The sequence below is a fragment of the Prunus avium genome, chromosome 4 (genome assembly GCF_965620075.1).
Source record: "Prunus avium chromosome 4, drPruAviu1.hap1.1, whole genome shotgun sequence".
NCBI lineage: Eukaryota > Viridiplantae > Streptophyta > Magnoliopsida > Rosales > Rosaceae > Prunus > Prunus avium.
In genome coordinates this window covers 20,342,520-20,360,289 of record NC_142287.1, presented here as the reverse complement: position 1 = coordinate 20,360,289, position 17,770 = coordinate 20,342,520, and the positions used below count along the sequence as shown (strand labels likewise).

The window sequence follows — 17,770 nt, the reverse complement described above, 5'->3', positions numbered from 1 at the left end:
AAAGAATGTGTATACCTACAAGGGATCAACTTTCTAGCAAAAATTGCTTGTAAAATTTATCGCATAGTGAAATTGAAATATTTGATTTAACCAAACGATGTAATCCGCTGTATACTATTGTTATTTATCATCTTAATTATTTAACTCATTATTTATTATGAACAAGTTATACCAAACCGAAGGATTTAAGAAAATCGTCTTCATTTCTGAGCAATAAGCAAAAAACCACCTTCAAAATGCCTCATCCAAACACAACCTTCGGGATTGTGATCATCTTGGCATTTTCAAATAAAAGTAACACGGCATGACCACAGGAGCCCAAATATTAAGATCTGAAATTAAAACGGGATGCCAAACATGGGAGGACAAAGCAATAGAAAGTCAAAAAAGTTTCACTTCAAGAAGCAACTAAAATAGTACAGTGAAATGAAGTAAAAGGTTGCAATACATCTTCATAAGCATATGCTAATCTATGTACAGAAGCCAAAACCTACAGATCACATGGAACATACTTTACTCGTTCAGCCAACCTGCTGAATTTTGGCTTGAATAGGTTTGGTGAGGACCAGGAGCAAACCCCATGGGGCCACCATGCTGACCGGGTCGGGGTGCCCTAGGATCAAAAGGGACGTTGCTACTGAACACGTGTGGGTCATATCCTAAACTAGGCTCAGGTCCTACGGCACCCATCCTCAAGTGGTTCAATTCATCCAACCGAGGCGCATACCGCTGCATAGCTGATGTATTACTTCTGTAAGATGACCCAGCTGCTGAACCAAAATGAGAATGGCCATAAGTAGAGGGATACGATCCAATCTGGCCACTTACAGGATTCTGAACCACTAGATAACTACTTCTTAAAGGATCCAAATCTGGCTGACCATAAAGGCGAACCTGCGAGCGTATGTCAGACTCCCTCCTAAATGGGTCTTCTACCTGATTCAAATATGGTCCATAACCAAGGCGATCTGACCTTTCCCTCATATGCCCCACAAACGGTTGCTCCAAGTTTGTAACCCTATAACCAGAACCAGGATTGGCAGCAGTGCTCCATCTATGAGGCAGAATGGAGTAAGCCTCATCACTGTTCATGGCGAAGCTTCTGCCTGTATCATCAGCAACGTTGGTGTGGGTCCCACCATCAGTAGTTTCTATCTCCATATTTGAACCAGAATTGCTGGGCTCAGAATGCTGATTTCCTTTTTCAGCAGGCTCAGTGTGTGGCAGCATTTCCTTTCGTATCTCACTACAAGAAACCTTTACACCATCTAGTTTTTTTCTTGAAGATTTCCCAAGCATACCACTTTGATGCTCTTCTCTGCCACCACACTGCAGTTTCTCTTCAATGTGGTTCTTCCCATGACGAGGACTCACATGGCCATCTCTGTCAACACTGATCTTACAGGAGCCCTCTAATCCCTGCGTCGCAACTGACCCTCCTGCAACATCCTTGGGACTATCAGTCTTTATGGGATCATCATCCATCTGCACAAGTGTTTGACCATAATGCTCATCATTAACTACTGAATGATCAGGGATTAGGCAGTTGGAATGATCTTCTTCCATAAACCCTTGTGATGCAGAGTTGTGACCATGCGCTTCAGCTATAGCCTTGTTCTCAGCAGACCAATCAGGACGACTCCAAAGATACAGGGGTGGTGGCCTCACATTCCATTGCTCCAATTGTCTGTCATTCCCATCAACAGATCCAGGGAGATAGAATGACTGAAAGGAGGACAAGCAACCATTAAACTCACATTCAAAAATTTTGATTCACACAATTAAGATTCAGCCACAAGGACAAACACAACTCACTTTACCTTTCCTGACAGACACCGCTCATCTTTCCAAATCAGGTCATAAGGTGAATTCTTTTCATTTAACCTAATAACAGACCCAAATGTAAGAGAAACTATATACAGATTTAAGTCCAACTCAAAGGCAAGCCCATGCTGATGCATTTCTGTGTGTGTGTGTGTGTGTGTGTGTGTGTGTGTGAGAGAGAGAGAGAGAGAATGGAAAGCAGCTACCTTTGAGTTTCTGGTGGAACAATAAGAATAAGAATCTTTGGATTGAACTCGAGAGCCTTGTCAATAAACTTGTTCGCCAGAGATGCTTTAACTCCGAAAGGAGGGTTCAACCCCATGATCTGCTCAAGAAGCAAAGTTAGGGAGAGTGAAACAATTAACATAAAGGCTTCACGAACTCAAACATCTTGAACAAATAACAGGCCCCAATTCCTACCAAGTGTGACCCTGACGGTAACTCCTTTGGTTGAACAGTCATCCAATCTCTCTTCTCAAAATTGAAATCGTTCTGCCAAATGAAAATCCACATAAAACGATCAGTTTCCCAGTTTTTCTGTTTCATAAACCTGTAAATTACCAAAATGCAGACACACAACAGCCTACTACCCAACATAGGGTGTGACATATGAAAACAATCATAAGAAACAAAATTAATCACAGTAACTTTTTGAAGCAAAAAATGAGGATGAAGAGAATCAAGAACCAGGAATAAACTCCAAGTGCTGATTGTACAATTTGCATTTCACTATAATTACAAACCTCATAAACCCAAAGTCTGAAATACGGTAGGCATTCACAGTGGAAGTTCAGGATTTTTTGTACTTGCCTATCTACCATAGGCTATAACTGGCCAATTTAATTTGGAAATCTTTACAGCATTACCTATTTCAGTAGGTCCTTTTACACATTATTTGAAAAGTATGACAAAAAGTTATCCCAATATCAGAGCCCAAAAACACTTCTTTTGATAATAAATTGTCTTAAAATATATAACCACATCCCAGTACGTGATTCTTCTGAACAATTTTGCAATCTGGGCCTATAAATGGCAAAAAATTTAGAAATTATAATAACTTTAAGGAAAGAACAAACAAATTTTGGGTTTCATAATTGTAGAAAATTTGAGAACTGGAAAAATTAACAGGAGAAGAAATGGGAGAAAACATAGACAGAGATACTAAGACAGCAACCCATTTACAACTTTTCATATTTTACTCATCAAAATCTTACAAGTAATGGAATTATTTATAAGCTTCAAATCGAACTCCAAAAGACTCATAAAGAATTTCACATAGTAGAAGACTTTAGCAATCAACACTGAAAAAGTACATATATACGGTAGCCATTAAAATTAGGGTGAAATACTTTGGGTTTACATATATAAACCCAAAGTCTTGCCGTACATATATACGGTAGCCATTAAAATTAGGGTAAAATACTTTTTCAGTACATATATAAACCCAAAGTCTGAAATACGGTAGGCATTCACAGTGAAACTAAACGAACATTGAGACTCTCTAAGACAAAAATATATACGGACCCTTAAAAACCATTAAAATTAGGGTCCCGACCATTTGCAATAAGTAAAGGCACATATTTTGTCACACATCCCTAGCCCTCAGAAGTTTTATCATTTAATGGATGAAAACAGATCTGATAAAGAACAGTATTTCCTATCATTTTTTATTGCATAATATCTGAAGCATGTCCTGTCATCACACAGCGCCACTAAATGTATGCTATCATTCTCCCTCACTCATTCTGACTCTGAAAGCACACAACTGCAACTTCCGGGATAAACTATAAAGAGCGTACATATTTCTATCAAGTGGTTCGGACCCTTATAAACAGTTGGTAACTTCTGATACTGCAAACACCATTCTAGTTTCTACCATACATCATATCCCATGTTCCAACTGTGTTGAACACTGGTGACCAATGCAATCATGTACACGTATATCATTGATAACATGATGTATGTCTTTTTTTAAGGATAACATTGATGTATGTGAATTGACCAATATTTAGGACTCATATTGATGATGATTACCTTCGGTTGAATGAAGTCATAGTTTTTGTAAAAGCATTTCTTCCCCATCTCTTCAAGCTTTTTATTCATTATGATGCTGAAATCATTAGCACCACAACAGAAGTCTACTATCTGTTCATTGAGACCGTAAGCAATCAGGTACTCAGCAATAATTTGATGTGGTAATCAGCACTGAAAAAGTACATATAATATTAAAATAACCAAGCCACTAGCAATCATATCTAACAACCTAAGCTCATGATCCAATATTGATATCCCATTTATTATGGAATCACAACAACAGAATTTATCTTTTCTATTCTTTTAATGTGTACTGAAGAACAAAAAATTGATTTTTAAAGAAACTATTAACTTATGACTTCTGTGGTGAATATATTTATAGCCCAATCAACTGTGTCAAGTCAAACCAAAGTTCAAAAATTATCACGATAGCTTTTTCTGTTGCAGAATAAAAGTATAATATAATCAGGATTCTTTTTTTAAGAATTTATGGATTCCAAAACCAGGTACAAAAAACCTATGGACCAGTAATCCACCAAATAAAATACATCTAAAGACAGCCTAAATAGAAACTTGACAAGCAGAAACAAAAATATATGAAAAGAAACATCTCCGAATCCAATGTTATTGACTAAAATCTGATCTTCTCCCAAAGCTCCTCCACACGAACCCTGGAATAGTCCTCATAAATACACTAAATTACCCAAACCCTTCTTTCCCAAGAAAAGTGTTCTCTCACAAAGAAGTGCAGCACAGCTTGCAGGGCAATGAGGGTGCTTCTCAGTTTCCTAAATTAAGTAATTTCAGTGTTATTAAGTTCCTTATTGTGATTGGGCTTCTCTTTGGGCATCTGTTACTGATCAGTTTAAGGATTATCACTATCCTATTATATTGAGAGATATGAGAGCTGTGCTAAGATGAGCATACCATTGTTGGTTTTTCCTTGCCTTTCTTAGAGAGGTGTAAATTCAGAGTCTTATTTCGGTTCTTGGTTTCTGTTTTTCAAACAGAGTTTTCTCTTGTTGTTTAGTCGAGGACTACTTGTCCTCTTGATTATCAATACAATCGTCTTTATTCAAAAAAAAAAAAATTAGGGATGTACTCTACTCTAATTAAACCCTTTTAGGGTTTATCATCAATTTGCAATCGAAGCAATATTGTCCTACATCACCTAAGGAAAAAAGAAGAGTGCGTCAAATATTCATCTCCTTAAGTTTTTCCTTTTCAAGAATAAATACCGACACTTCTGCTATCACTAAGATGATAAGATCCTAGTGGTAGTTTCCAAACAAAAAACGGATATGCTTTAATCCATGTAGTCAGAAACTCAAAATGCCAAATATACTATAATGATCTATTGAGTTGGCGTATAGGTGAACAGTGACTACAGCTTCAGGTACTATGAAGCTTCTGAAAAAGGAATACACAGAGGCAAATAACCAACCATTCAAATAAAAAATCATGCATGACTATAATTTGGATAAGCAGAGTTCAGTTCAGATCATTAAGCATCAGGAACATATACAAGAGTATCATCAACTGCATAACTCCAAGCAGCATCCAGAAGATATTTCTTGTTACAACACATATAGTGCACTCACATACACCAATGTACTAAAACCACAACGAAAAACATATTCAAATTTACCGTATCTCCATTCTTTACGTACCAACGGAGCCTATCAGCAATCTGCACATACCAAATTATTACTTTAGAATTCTTCAAGAATTCATGGAGTTCATAATCCACGCTCAACGGCTCAAATTTAATAAAGGGAAGGTGTGCAGACCAGATTAAAAAAATGGTAAAACTGTGTCAAAGAGAGGCAAAATTGAATAACCCTATAGCATTACAACCATAGAATTTAATTCGCCAAACATTTATGTGAAAACAGGAGTAAACAAACATCCACACCACTGTGTGAATAGAGAGCTTTTTGGGTGATTCGGTGGGATGTCATAATAGAATTTTCGAAGATGGGATTTTTGTACTTTTCATCTAAAAAGTTGAACCTCTCGTCCTAGACTGGACATTACTTTGCAACTTCTTGACTTTGTCCACTAGTAAAGTTTTCATTAAAAAAACAATTAAGAAAGAAATCCATAAGTCGATGCAGTGATCTCATTGTCCTTGACTGGAGAAACAAAAATACAACCATGCAATTTTTTCAATGTCAAGATTATCTTGAGCATAAGTGATTGTATCACATGACTGGGATGGACATGTCCATAACTGCAAGTTTCCTTTAAGAATATTACCTTACAAAATAAGCTTAGTAGTGCAAGCCAAAATAATAGATAACAAAAAAGTGCTGTGTAACTTTGAAATAGCTAAAACACGAACACAACCAGATTACCTCTTCTAGTTTTTCCACCTTTGTGAAATGGCGACCGAAGGAAGTGTAGCGCATTCCGTGCAAAAAAGGTGCAAGATAGACTTTCAGCTTGTTCTGCATCAAAGTAAGTCAATAATATTAATGGGGCAGCAAGAGAGCACGACCGTTTTCTAATGAACCATTAGTACAAATATTACATATTTTTTTTAATAGAATGGCATAACAAATATTACATATGAATAAAACGGCATAACAAATTCAAACAGAAAAGATAAGAAAAAACAGGTTCAGCTTATCTCACATCCCACATTGACCGAACTTAAGTTGAACTCAAGTTCAGCATATCTCACATACAAGCCAACCTCATGCTGGAAATTAACATTCAAAGCACAACTTAGAGCATAGTTAATCAAGCTTTCCTAAAGCTCAACCAATTTCAATCAAGGCAAGTTTGAGCACTGTGATACTTGGTTTCACTTGGCTAGTTTACACCCCATTACCCGAGACACAAACCAAGCATAACCTGAATACGCATATAGCTGAGAAGCATAAGTCTAGCATATAAGGAACACATACCAACAAGCCTTATGCAGGAAACCTATAAATAATCTTCGCCTAAACACCCAAGTTAAGATACGTTGTAGGAAAGCGAGACATAAATAGGAAACCACCTTCCACTTAAAAATCTGGTTAAGAATCTCAGGCGCACAAACAGCCTCTGAATCTTCAATACTGCATCCTTCCTCTAGTTTCCGTAACGCCGTTCGAATAGCCTAAATATTCATGGGCGAAATTACAAAATGCATGATAAAAGAAATCATAAAAACTCATAGTCCAGAATAACAGTTGAAATTCTCTCAGTTTAGACTACCTCAACTGAACCTTCCACCTTTCCCAGTGTAATGTTCCTCTCCACAACAAATCTCGACGAAAATGCATGAGTAGATGGAACTTTGTGCTTTCTTATAACGTCTTCCAAAGTTATTGAAGATGCAGCATCTTTCATTAAAGCCAATAATCTGAATTGCAAGAAATAAATCAGACAACTACACAACATGAATGAAACCTCAAATCAAAATTGTCTGCAGCCATGGTAAGTCCTTGTAAAGTAACCAAACACGCGTGTGTGTGTGCTCATGTATAGAGAGAGAGAGAGGTTAAATTACAGGTGTACAATACACATATACATTAGATGAAAGAGGCAATGTTTTTTTTCTTTTAAGGGTGAAAAGTAGATAAACAGATATATAGAATTGGTCACAATAAGTGAAATAGTTACCTCCTCTCTGAAGCTGCATCTAAAGATGGTTCTTCACTGCTCAACTTCTTTGAAGCAGGATTAACGGTTGCTGAATTATGCTCACCATCAGGTTTACCCTGCTTCCCTGACTTCACTTGCTCAGACCCCTTCATGTAGTCAAATAGTTGATCACCCAATGAGGACTTCTTTCCCTCAGCCACGGAAGTCTTAATTTCCTTTTTCAATGAACTATTTACTTTCACCTTTCTTGATATATCTAATCGAGATGGTACTTTTTCACTAGTTTTGCTACCACCCACTTTTGCAGGAAAAGGTAACTTCAGCTTCTGCCTAGACAATGTAGGAGCAGTTTGCCCCCTACGGAATTCTTCAGAGGAAAGGTTTCTCTTCTTTGTCACAGATTTCTCTCTATCTAGAAAAGATTCTGTTGTCCATTTTCTCTTTTTCTCGTCAAAACCAGTCTTCCTTTTAACAATGGTAGTCTTCTTTTCTTTAACATCAGGAAATTTTACGTGGTCCCTTATTGGAGTTCCAATTCTTTCAACTATCTCATGTTTCCTAATCCGAAGAAAAAGAAAAAGGATTCAGAAAAATTAAAGCGAACAAAGGATTGAACAAAATTAGTTCAGAAAAATTAATACTTACGTGCAATATATTAGTACACGGTTAGGTAATAGATCTTCCCAAGCTCTTATTATTTCATCTTCCTCTTCTTCGCCTCCCGCTTTTTTCTCAAATACAATCTCCCTGGTACAAGCAATTCAATCATTGGCCATCTAGAAACAAGTAAAGGACCAATCCATGGTCTCCAAACAGCATATTAAAAGGTAAACAAAAAAAATACAATTAAGAGTACCGTGGCAGGCATTTCCTATGGTAGGATTTTGGACAACGCCTACAAACAGCAAAACACATCTCAGGATCTTTCTTACTCTCTCCTTGTTTACAAACGCAGCATTTATGTATTGGGCACGTAAAAGATTCCCCCTTAGAAATGTTTTTCTCAAGCTCTTCAACAGTAACTCCATTGTCTTGATAAATGAGTTGTGCAATACAATGTGGATGGTAAAATTGACCACAGGTTGCAGAAACACAGGGGAACACCTGACAGCAATTAACAGAAATGCTTTAAGGCAAACCAAACAGAAGAATAATAGTAATACCCTGTAGATGATATGAAAAGGCAGAAAAGAACATATTGAAAATTTCTCACTGATATACATAATAAATAAAAGAAGTTCACAATCATCCAGATAACGCTACCAACAAAATCGCAAAACGCTTTACAAAAGAAAATGAATTTCTTTAGTAAAAACATATTTATTCAGTTACTTCTAAGATGGGGACTTCATATTTGTAATTGACTCAATGGGCTTTGGTCGAAATCAAAGAACTAAAAAATATTATGGAGGTGCATTGTGATGACCAGTTGAAGGGGTACCACTTTCTTTATTTATGGTAATTGGTCTCTACAAGTTCCCAACAGGCTGGTCTTATGTTAGTATCCTGTATGGCCATTCTTTCAGTTGATTTAAGGACAATTAATGCTCACCTTTCCTATGGCTTCAAATCCCTTTCTTTTTCAAAGAAAAAAAATAATTAACCAGAGAAATATATGTGTAGCCTAAAACAGATGTACTAAAATTCATATCAGTGCCATGGAAATTCACTAAATCAGCTATGGGATATATGGAAAATACTGGGCAAAGAAAAAGTTATTCTAGGTAGACTGAGCAAAATGAGTCAAAAAAGAATAATAAATTAATATAAGAAACGGAAAAGAATGCCAACCAGAAATAATGTACAAAGGATGAATTGGGCACTACAAACACACTAAGAAAAGATCCAGGTCCTAGAAATAGGGAAGACAACATCACGACAAGCACAACAAAGGAGAGAAAAATATAAGTATAATCAAAGAGCAATAGAGCATAGCAGAAGACAACGAGCAAGCAGACCAAACACTAGAAAATGATCCCAAACAGCTCGACACGAACAAATAGAATAACTATAAAATCCTAGTTTTAAAATTATAACAATCTTTCATATTAGAGTGCCACTTGCTAAAACTAATCAAGTGAACATGCTAACAGCTAGGTAGAAAAGAATTCATACCTCAGCAACTAAAGATCTATCAGAGGATCCTAGCTTCCCGCAAGCAAAGCACTGATGCTGCTTATATTCACAGTTCTTGCAGAAGAAATTTTGCATCACCTACCAAGTTCAAAACATAAAATAAAAATAATCATAATAGCAATAACGAAAAGACAACCAAAAAAAAAGAGAAACAGGATTTACAACAAAAGTGGTTAATAAGAGCATACATCTACTTCATCCTGGGTAAAGCCAAGAGATTCACACATAGATTCCTCACCACTCTCTTCAGTTGCATGAAAGGACCTTAGGCATCTCCCTTCACAGCTGTATTAGAGAAAAAAATAAACACATATATTTAAACCATTAATTCTAGGAAATTAAGTTCTTTAAATAATGCCAAGATTATTATCACTATTATCATAGAAATTAGACAACACGAGAACATACCACAAAAGATTTCCACCATTATCACAAAAAGCACAAACAGAATCAAACAGGTTGTCATCATCATTGGACTCGTCTTCAACATCAATCAAATAATCTTCCAGGTCATCAACTATAAACCCGGGCTTTTCTGTAGCTTGAATGTCCTGAAAATCCAATGAGTTCACTGGCTCAAACACTGTAACATGAAACTAAAAGCCAAACTAGAGAAATAAATAAAAGAACTCAGGGATAAAAGTGTGCTAATGAAAGAGTAAACAAATAAGCAAGAGAATATGACCTCATCATATAGTTTCCTCTTCATGGGCTTCTCTTTAAGAAAGTTGACTAAATACTGTTCAAAACACAATCTGTCATTTAATTAACTGTGCATAAACATAAAGCTAGTTTATAATTCATGCAGAAGGCTCAGAACAGGAAACAGGAAATAACAACAGAGTGAAAATAACACAGAGATCAAACCAAGTTAAAGAAAAACAAGTATAGAAAGCTTGAATCCTACTATAATCCCCATAATGGCTAATTACTCCGTACAGTTACAATGATGAGAAAAGAACTAGACAAAACCTTGGACTTTGCTAAGGCATCATCCCATTTAATAGCTTCACTAACTAGAGGCATGTGATCCACAAGGTCATTCTGCGACGGCCTGACCTCATACGAACTGCAAATAAAGTGAAACTGTCAGACTTTGGGCTAAGAAAACTAGCAACAGATGAGATGTTTACACGTTTGAAAGATACCTGAAAACTTTAGATAGATGATCCCATAAAGATTTGCTGGATGTCTCGGGATTTCTCTTCACATAATGAAGGCCCTGCACTGTTATCAAGATTGACCTTATTATGTCCTCAAAGCTCTTCCTTGGCTTCTGAAGCCTGACCCAGTGCTTTTCCTTTGAGAGCACCGAGATAACAGGATCCACATTGGAAAGGTCAAACTTCCATGCGATAACCTGCATATATATTCTCTGCAGCCCATTATCAGCAGTGCCACGCATAGATATCTGCCGAGTCTTGCCATCCTGCCTCTTACCCTCACTCCATTCAATTGGCAAAACATGAAAAGAGACGGGTACATCCTCGTCGTCTATAAAATGGTAATTCGTAACAAAATCTGGCAAATGCTCGCTCTCATCATCTGAGTCATCTGACGGTGCCATAACCTTCTTCAACTCACACCCTTAATTTACTACACCTATAAATAAAATCGAAAAAAATAACACAAGCAGTCCATGAATATCACTAATTGAAATTTACTATTTCGAAATGAATTGCATACTGAAAAGACAAGAACATGAAGAAATCGAGAATTCAACAATGTTTACCTACCTGATCAGATTGACACAAAACCCTAACTTCGCCGCCCCGAAAAGCTTGGTCTCTTGGTCGATAGGACTCACAGAAGCCAATGCAGAAAGTGGGTTTTGGGTTAGTTTGTTTCCTCTGTTTGCTGCGAAATTTGAACTTATTATATATTTCGGTGAGGGATTAGGAATGAATCAGATTTCCGTACCTCATATCCCAACGACATGTCGCATAAGTTAGGTTAAATAATGGGACTGGGACGCACTAGTTTCACACGTGAACTATTATGACACGTGGTCGATATGTAAATTTTTAATGAAACTATAAGACACGTTTATTTAACCAATAATATACTTAATGAAACTGTAAGACATGTTTATTTAACAACAAAAAATTGATAAATCTTAATTGCATGATAGGTTTGTGTGACTTAAATTACATACTTGCCTCTCCACACTCGCTTCCGCGTCTGCGAGAGGCCTTTTTTAAAAAAAAAATTTTTTTTTTTTTTTTTTTTTTGATCAAGTAAAGATAACTTTATTGAAACAACAATGTCAGGGTACAAAAGTAAGAACTGGACTTTAGTGATGCAACAAGAGTGGCCTCGTTAAAACCTTGCCTTTAAAAACCCCCAAATGGAGGAAAATCCGGTCAAGGAAAAAGAGTACCACAACATCACACCCAATATAAAATTAAAAATAAGAGAATAACTTGTCATTGGCCAAAACATCAAAAAGAAAACCATAAATGACCATCCTCTAGCCAAAATTTACCATAAATATGAAAAAGTGTAAATTTACCATATTATCCTCATTTAATTAATAATTTCAATTCTTAATGTAACCAAGGGCATTTTTTGATATTTTTTGATATTTTGAATGTTTCACCATTCTATGCCTATAGATACTACGCCCTGACAAACTAACAAATTATGTTCAAGAATTGCTAATTTTGAATATTTATAATTAAGTTCTTTTTTCTTTTTTTTTCTGGCAGTGAAATGGAGAAAATTTGAGATTTATGCGAGAAATAAATATCTAAAAACTTAAATAAAAATAAGAGACTCTATAATTAGTATGTCTCCCCTAGCCATAGCCAAATCACCATGTTGAGCTCAATGACATTCATGAATCATGTCCATGTATTGCCATAGCATGTCTCATCAACTGTTGTCATAATAGATTGACCAATTCATGTCCATGTATTGATTTGCAACGTTTTTATATATTTTTTTTTTTATACAAGCGATATTAAAGGACAGAAAAATTAAACCTAGGACCTTGAATGTAAGGATAAATACTCTTAACCACTTGAACTACATGTCACACCCCAAAAACTGAGGTGTGATGTAAAGGGATTAAGACGAGAATAAATGACCACTAAAAGGAGTAGAATAGAAGGATTATTGATAAAATATTGAAACTGTACTGCTGGTTCGGAAACAATAAATGAAATTAAACTAGTTGGTTAGACTTTGTTTTCAGGCTTTCAAACAAGAAGGAATATTTAAAATTTACAAGAAGTTTCAAATTAATATATATATATATTTGGTAAAGATTAATGGAAGAAACAACAAATCTAAACAACTTAAAATGGATAGAAAACTTCTCATTGATTTCACTAGCCGCAAAGAAAAATTCGCAGCGACGTCCTGTAGGTTAAGATGCACCCAAATTTGAGCTTTGAACCAAATGGCACGAAAATTTCCAAAATTGAAGAAGACATGTGAAACTAGACTGTGTCAAAATATTAAACGATTCGGAGTCCAAAAGGTAATTCAAACACTTAATGCAAACAGCTAAACTGCAGAAATATGAAAATTATTCAGTTTAACTCAGATTTTTCTTGCAACTAGGTTTGGAAAAAACCTTTTCAATTCAAATGAAACTACGAGAAAACAACTAGTTCTACAGATACAACTAAAAGTCTTTCCATGTGCCTTTGTCAGATACTCAAACAAAACAAAAAATACAATTAAGAGTGCCATGGCAGGCATTTCCTATGGTAGGATTTTGGAAAACGACTAGACGCTGCAAAACGCATCTCGGGATCTTTCTTATTCTCTCCTTGTTTACAAACGCAGCATTTATGAATTGGACATGTAAAGGGTTCCGCTTTAGAAATTTTTTTCTCAAGCTCCTCAGCAGTAACTCCATTGTCTTGATCAATGAGTTGTGCAACACAATGTGGATGGTAAAATTTACCACAGGCTACAGAAATACAGGCGAAGACCTAACACCAATAAAAAATGCTTTAAGGTAACCCAAACATAAGAATTACGAGTACAACTCTGTTGATGGCAATATGAAAAGGCAGAAAAGAACATGCTGAAGATTTCAGACTGATGTATACACATATAATAAATAAATAAAATTGACTATTATCCAGATAAAAAAGACAACCAAAACGCAAAACCCCTTACAAGAAAAACAAGAAAATGAAAATGAATTTCTTTAGTAAAACCATATTTAGTCAGTAGCTTCGGGCTTGTACTCGGGCATGTTGTTGGAAATTGACTCAACAGGCTTTGGTCGAAGTAAAAGAACTCAAAAAATATTATGGAGTGTGCATTGTGATGACCATTGTTGGAAATGCCAGGATTTTGCAAGAAACTGAATGGGATTTGGGATAAAATTGCATTTTTTAGCTTCTATTTAGGTTTCCACTTCCAAAGAGTACCACTTTCTTTATTTATGGTAATTGGTCTCTATGTGTTCCCAACAGGCTGGTCTTGACTCTTATGTTAATGTCCTGTATGGCCATTCTTCCAGTTGATTTAAGGACAATTCATGCCTCTATATGTTTCACCTTTCCTAAGACTCAAAATCCATTTCTTTATTTAAAGAAAAAATTAATTAACCAAAGAAAGACATGTGTAAGCTAAAAGATGTACTAAAATTTGTATCAGTGCCAGGGAAATTGACTAAATCAGCTATGGGGTATATGGAAAATACTGGGGAAAGAAAAATTTATTCTAGCTAGACTGGGCAAAATGAAAGTCAAAAAAGAATAGTACATAATATAAAAAAGGGGAAAGAATGCCAACCAGAAATAATGCTCAAAGGATTAATTGGGCACTACAAGCACTTAACAAAAGATCTAGGTCCCAAACCCAGGGAAGACAACATCACAACACGAGCACAATAAAGGAAAGAAAATGTAAGTATAATCAAAGAGCAACAGAGCATAGTGGAAGACTATGAGCATGTAGACCGAACACTAGAAAATGATACCAAACAGCTTATTTTGGAATAACTCATCATGTTTCCACACACATGAGAGTACAACATGCTAAAACTAATCAAATGAACATGTCAACAGCTCGGTAGAAAACAATTCATACCTCAGCACCTGAAGATCTATCCGAGGATCCTAGCTTCCCGCAAGCGAAGCACTGATGCTGTCTATCTTCACAGTTCTTGCAGAAGAAAAATTGCATCGCCTACCAAGTTCGAAACCTAAAATTTAATAAAAATCATAATAGCAATTACGAAAAGAAAGAAACAGGATTTACAACAAAAGTGGATAAGAAGAACATACATCTAGTTCAGCCTGGGTAAAGCCGAGAGATTCACACATAGTTTCCTTACCATGCTCTCTAGTCGCATGAAAGGCCCTTAGGCATCTTCCTTCACAACTGTATTAGAGAAAAAAAAATTACATATATTTAAACCATAAATTCTAGGAAATTAAGTTCTTTAAAGAATGCCAAGAGTGACATATTATCATAGTAATTAGACAACACGAAAGCATACCACAAAAGCATGCCACCATCATCACAAAGAGCACAAACAGAATCAAACTCGTCTTCAAAATCAATCTCATCATCTGACGATGCCATAACCTTCTTCAACTCACACCGTTAATTTACTACACTTAAACATAAAATCGAACAGTGAATTTTGCAGTAAAAATAACACAAGCAAGCAGTCCATGAATATCACTAATTTTTCAACACAAAAGAAAACAGGAAGATTACTATTTCGAAAGGAATTGCATACTGAAAAGACAAGAACATGAAGAAATTGGGAATTCAACAATATTTACGTACCTAATCAGATTGACACAAAACCCTAAAACCCTGAAAAGCTTCGTCTCTTGATTGAAATTTGAACTTATTTATAGGACTTAGGAAGGAATCAATCAGGTAACCTTTATACCTCCTACCACAACGACATGTCGCGTAGGTTAAATAATGAGAGGACTGAGACACACATAGTTTCGAAAATTGACAAAAATTAAATGAAGGGAAATAATTTAGAATTTAGTTTAAAATTGGGAATTTAAGAGGAAAAATTGACAAATTACCTTGTTTGGCAACTTATGTGCAGAATTTATTAAAAGTCATGGAAATTACGGCATCAAATTCCCGAGTTTAATTTCCACAAAAATATGCGTCATTTCACAATTTTCATAATGCCATTTACAAAATTTGACATACATAAATCCAAAATACTAAAATCTTCAATTGCCAAAAATTGAAATAATGGAAATCTAAATTCTGTCATTTTAAAATTCTATGTAATTTTTAATTCCTTCATCAAACAAAAATTTTTAATGAAACTTTTGAGACATGTTTATTCATATCTACTTATTTAACAACAACAAAATTGATAAATTTAATTACATGATGGCCTTGTGTGACTTAAATTACATATAATACGCGATGGCAAACTCTATATGTTCAGTACTTGTTAAATTATAATTGTATTACTCACACCAATTTCATTTATAATTAAGTTTAATATTTCTTTTTTAGTGAAATGGAGAAAATTTGAGATTTATGGGAAAAAATAATAAGAAATTAGATATCTAAAAACTAAAATAAAAAATACAGACTCTCATAATTAGCATGTCTCCCATAGCTAGAGCCATATCATTATGTTGAGCTCAATGACATTGATCAACTATCATCATAATAGATTGACCAATTCATGTCAATGTACCGCTTTGCAGGTTTGTTTTTAATAATTTTTTTTTTTTTTATACAAGCGATATTGAGGGAAAAGGAAATCAACCTAAGATTTCATATGTAGGGATAAATACTCTTAACCACTTGAGCTACAAGCTCTTTACAAATTTTTTATAATACTGTAATTTTGTCGCAACTAAAAAGAAACTATGCAAGTCATTGACCTCGAAGCTTACTTCTTCATTTTTTGATTTGTTTTGTTTTTTATTTTCTTGGGGAGCAGTAATAAAAAATTTCATTGAGGGGGGTTTACACAAATATTTATCGGATGTTTGGGAGTTTCAAATTTCTGCCCACATGAGTGGAGGTGGAATTTAAATTTTTTTGAAACATTAAAGGTGATTTTTTTACGCTTTAATTTCGTATGACCATGAATACACTGCAGTTGAAATAGATTTTCTTTCTAGTGTTTGGAACATAGAGTTTATAGACAAAAAAAATATGTTTTTTCTCATGTTGCCAACTTGCCACATTATAGATAGAAAAAGAAAGGGCACAGTTATTCAAATGTTTGTATTTGGTTCGATAATTTTGAGTGCTGCTAAACGAACTTTAAAATTAACTAAGAGACCATCCTCAATGGGGCCTTCTAAAGTGGGCTGCAATATATAGCAACTAAAGCAAAAAAGTCATCCCCAATTGTTCAATTTTGAGGCCTTAAATGATTGAGCCCCACCGGAGCTATATCTAGATTTATGTTCACGGTTGAAGCCCCTGAAACCGAATGGGGCCCACATAAAGAAAAAGCTGCCAACCCATATATGTTGTTGGTGACTTGCCTTGTGACTGCAGCTCATGATACTCTCTTCTTGATCAATGATTGCTTCTCTTTGTTTTATATTTTATTTAATGTGACCAATGAGAGGGGATGGGCTAGATATGGTTTGTTTTTGTGTTTTTTGACAGATGAGGCTTTGTTTTTTTCAAGGCAACAATCAAGGTTTTTTTTTCATAGAAAAGATTTTCAAATCTTGTCCAAATTTTTATTTTGATTTTTTTTTGAAATGTTCACAAAAAAAAAACTAACATACAATAATATACATTAAAAAATAATAAATTTTTTTATTTTAAAAATAACACGTTTATAAAATTATATCGAATATAGAGCTCTAGATATAGAGCCCTTCTATTGTCAGAGTGATTCCTTTAGAGCCTCAAAGATTCCATCGGAGCCCTAAACGAGGCTCTATCAACCTCTTTTAAAGCTCCAACCATTGGGGAAGTACACCCTATGATCTAAGTACACTCTAATATTTAAATCAAAATATAAAATTAACTAAGTACATCCTATTTAACTACCAAAAATATGCTTCGTACACCCTAATAGACTCTATCACATAACACCAAACCCATTCTTTTTGGCATTCGGCTAGCTCATCATCCTCATCTAGTAACGGCTGGACCAAGGGTATTGTTGAGAAACCCTTTGGTCGAGATTCAAAATCCTCTGCTGCTTTGACCAAGGCCCTCCAGCAGTACCTAGAAGAGGATCAAA

The 17,770-nt window shown here is 35.3% G+C and overlaps 2 protein-coding genes across 3 annotated transcripts; both read right to left on the bottom strand.

The window, feature by feature from the left end:
• Positions 1-376: 376 nt before the first annotated feature.
• On the bottom strand, positions 377-11,487 carry LOC110754492 (protein ENHANCED DOWNY MILDEW 2-like). Its single transcript, XM_021955566.2, has 19 exons — positions 11,328-11,487; positions 10,740-11,193; positions 10,564-10,660; positions 10,277-10,330; positions 10,000-10,142; positions 9,780-9,876; positions 9,571-9,669; positions 8,312-8,559; positions 8,101-8,202; positions 7,474-8,013; positions 7,066-7,213; positions 6,866-6,967; positions 6,216-6,308; positions 5,507-5,548; positions 3,859-3,969; positions 2,245-2,316; positions 2,031-2,149; positions 1,821-1,884; positions 377-1,725 (listed from the first exon to the last, which is right to left on the bottom strand). The coding sequence occupies exons 2-19, from the start codon at positions 11,156-11,158 to the stop codon at positions 514-516; spliced, it is 3,762 nt and encodes a 1,253-aa protein (XP_021811258.1). The 5' UTR covers positions 11,159-11,193; positions 11,328-11,487; the 3' UTR covers positions 377-513.
• Positions 11,488-13,142: 1,655 nt separating this feature from the next.
• Positions 13,143-15,479, bottom strand: LOC110754474 (protein ENHANCED DOWNY MILDEW 2-like). Of its 2 annotated transcripts, none has more exons than XM_021955546.2 (5): positions 15,355-15,479; positions 15,059-15,173; positions 14,844-14,940; positions 14,647-14,745; positions 13,143-13,535 (listed from the first exon to the last, which is right to left on the bottom strand). In XM_021955546.2, the coding sequence occupies exons 2-5, from the start codon at positions 15,142-15,144 to the stop codon at positions 13,278-13,280; spliced, it is 540 nt and encodes a 179-aa protein (XP_021811238.1). In that variant the 5' UTR covers positions 15,145-15,173; positions 15,355-15,479; the 3' UTR covers positions 13,143-13,277. The 2 variants fall into 2 exon arrangements, with proteins under 2 accessions (XP_021811238.1, XP_021811246.1); XM_021955554.2 differs by having other exon boundaries at positions 15,059-15,178; positions 15,355-15,396.
• Between the last annotated feature and the right edge of the window lie 2,291 nt (positions 15,480-17,770).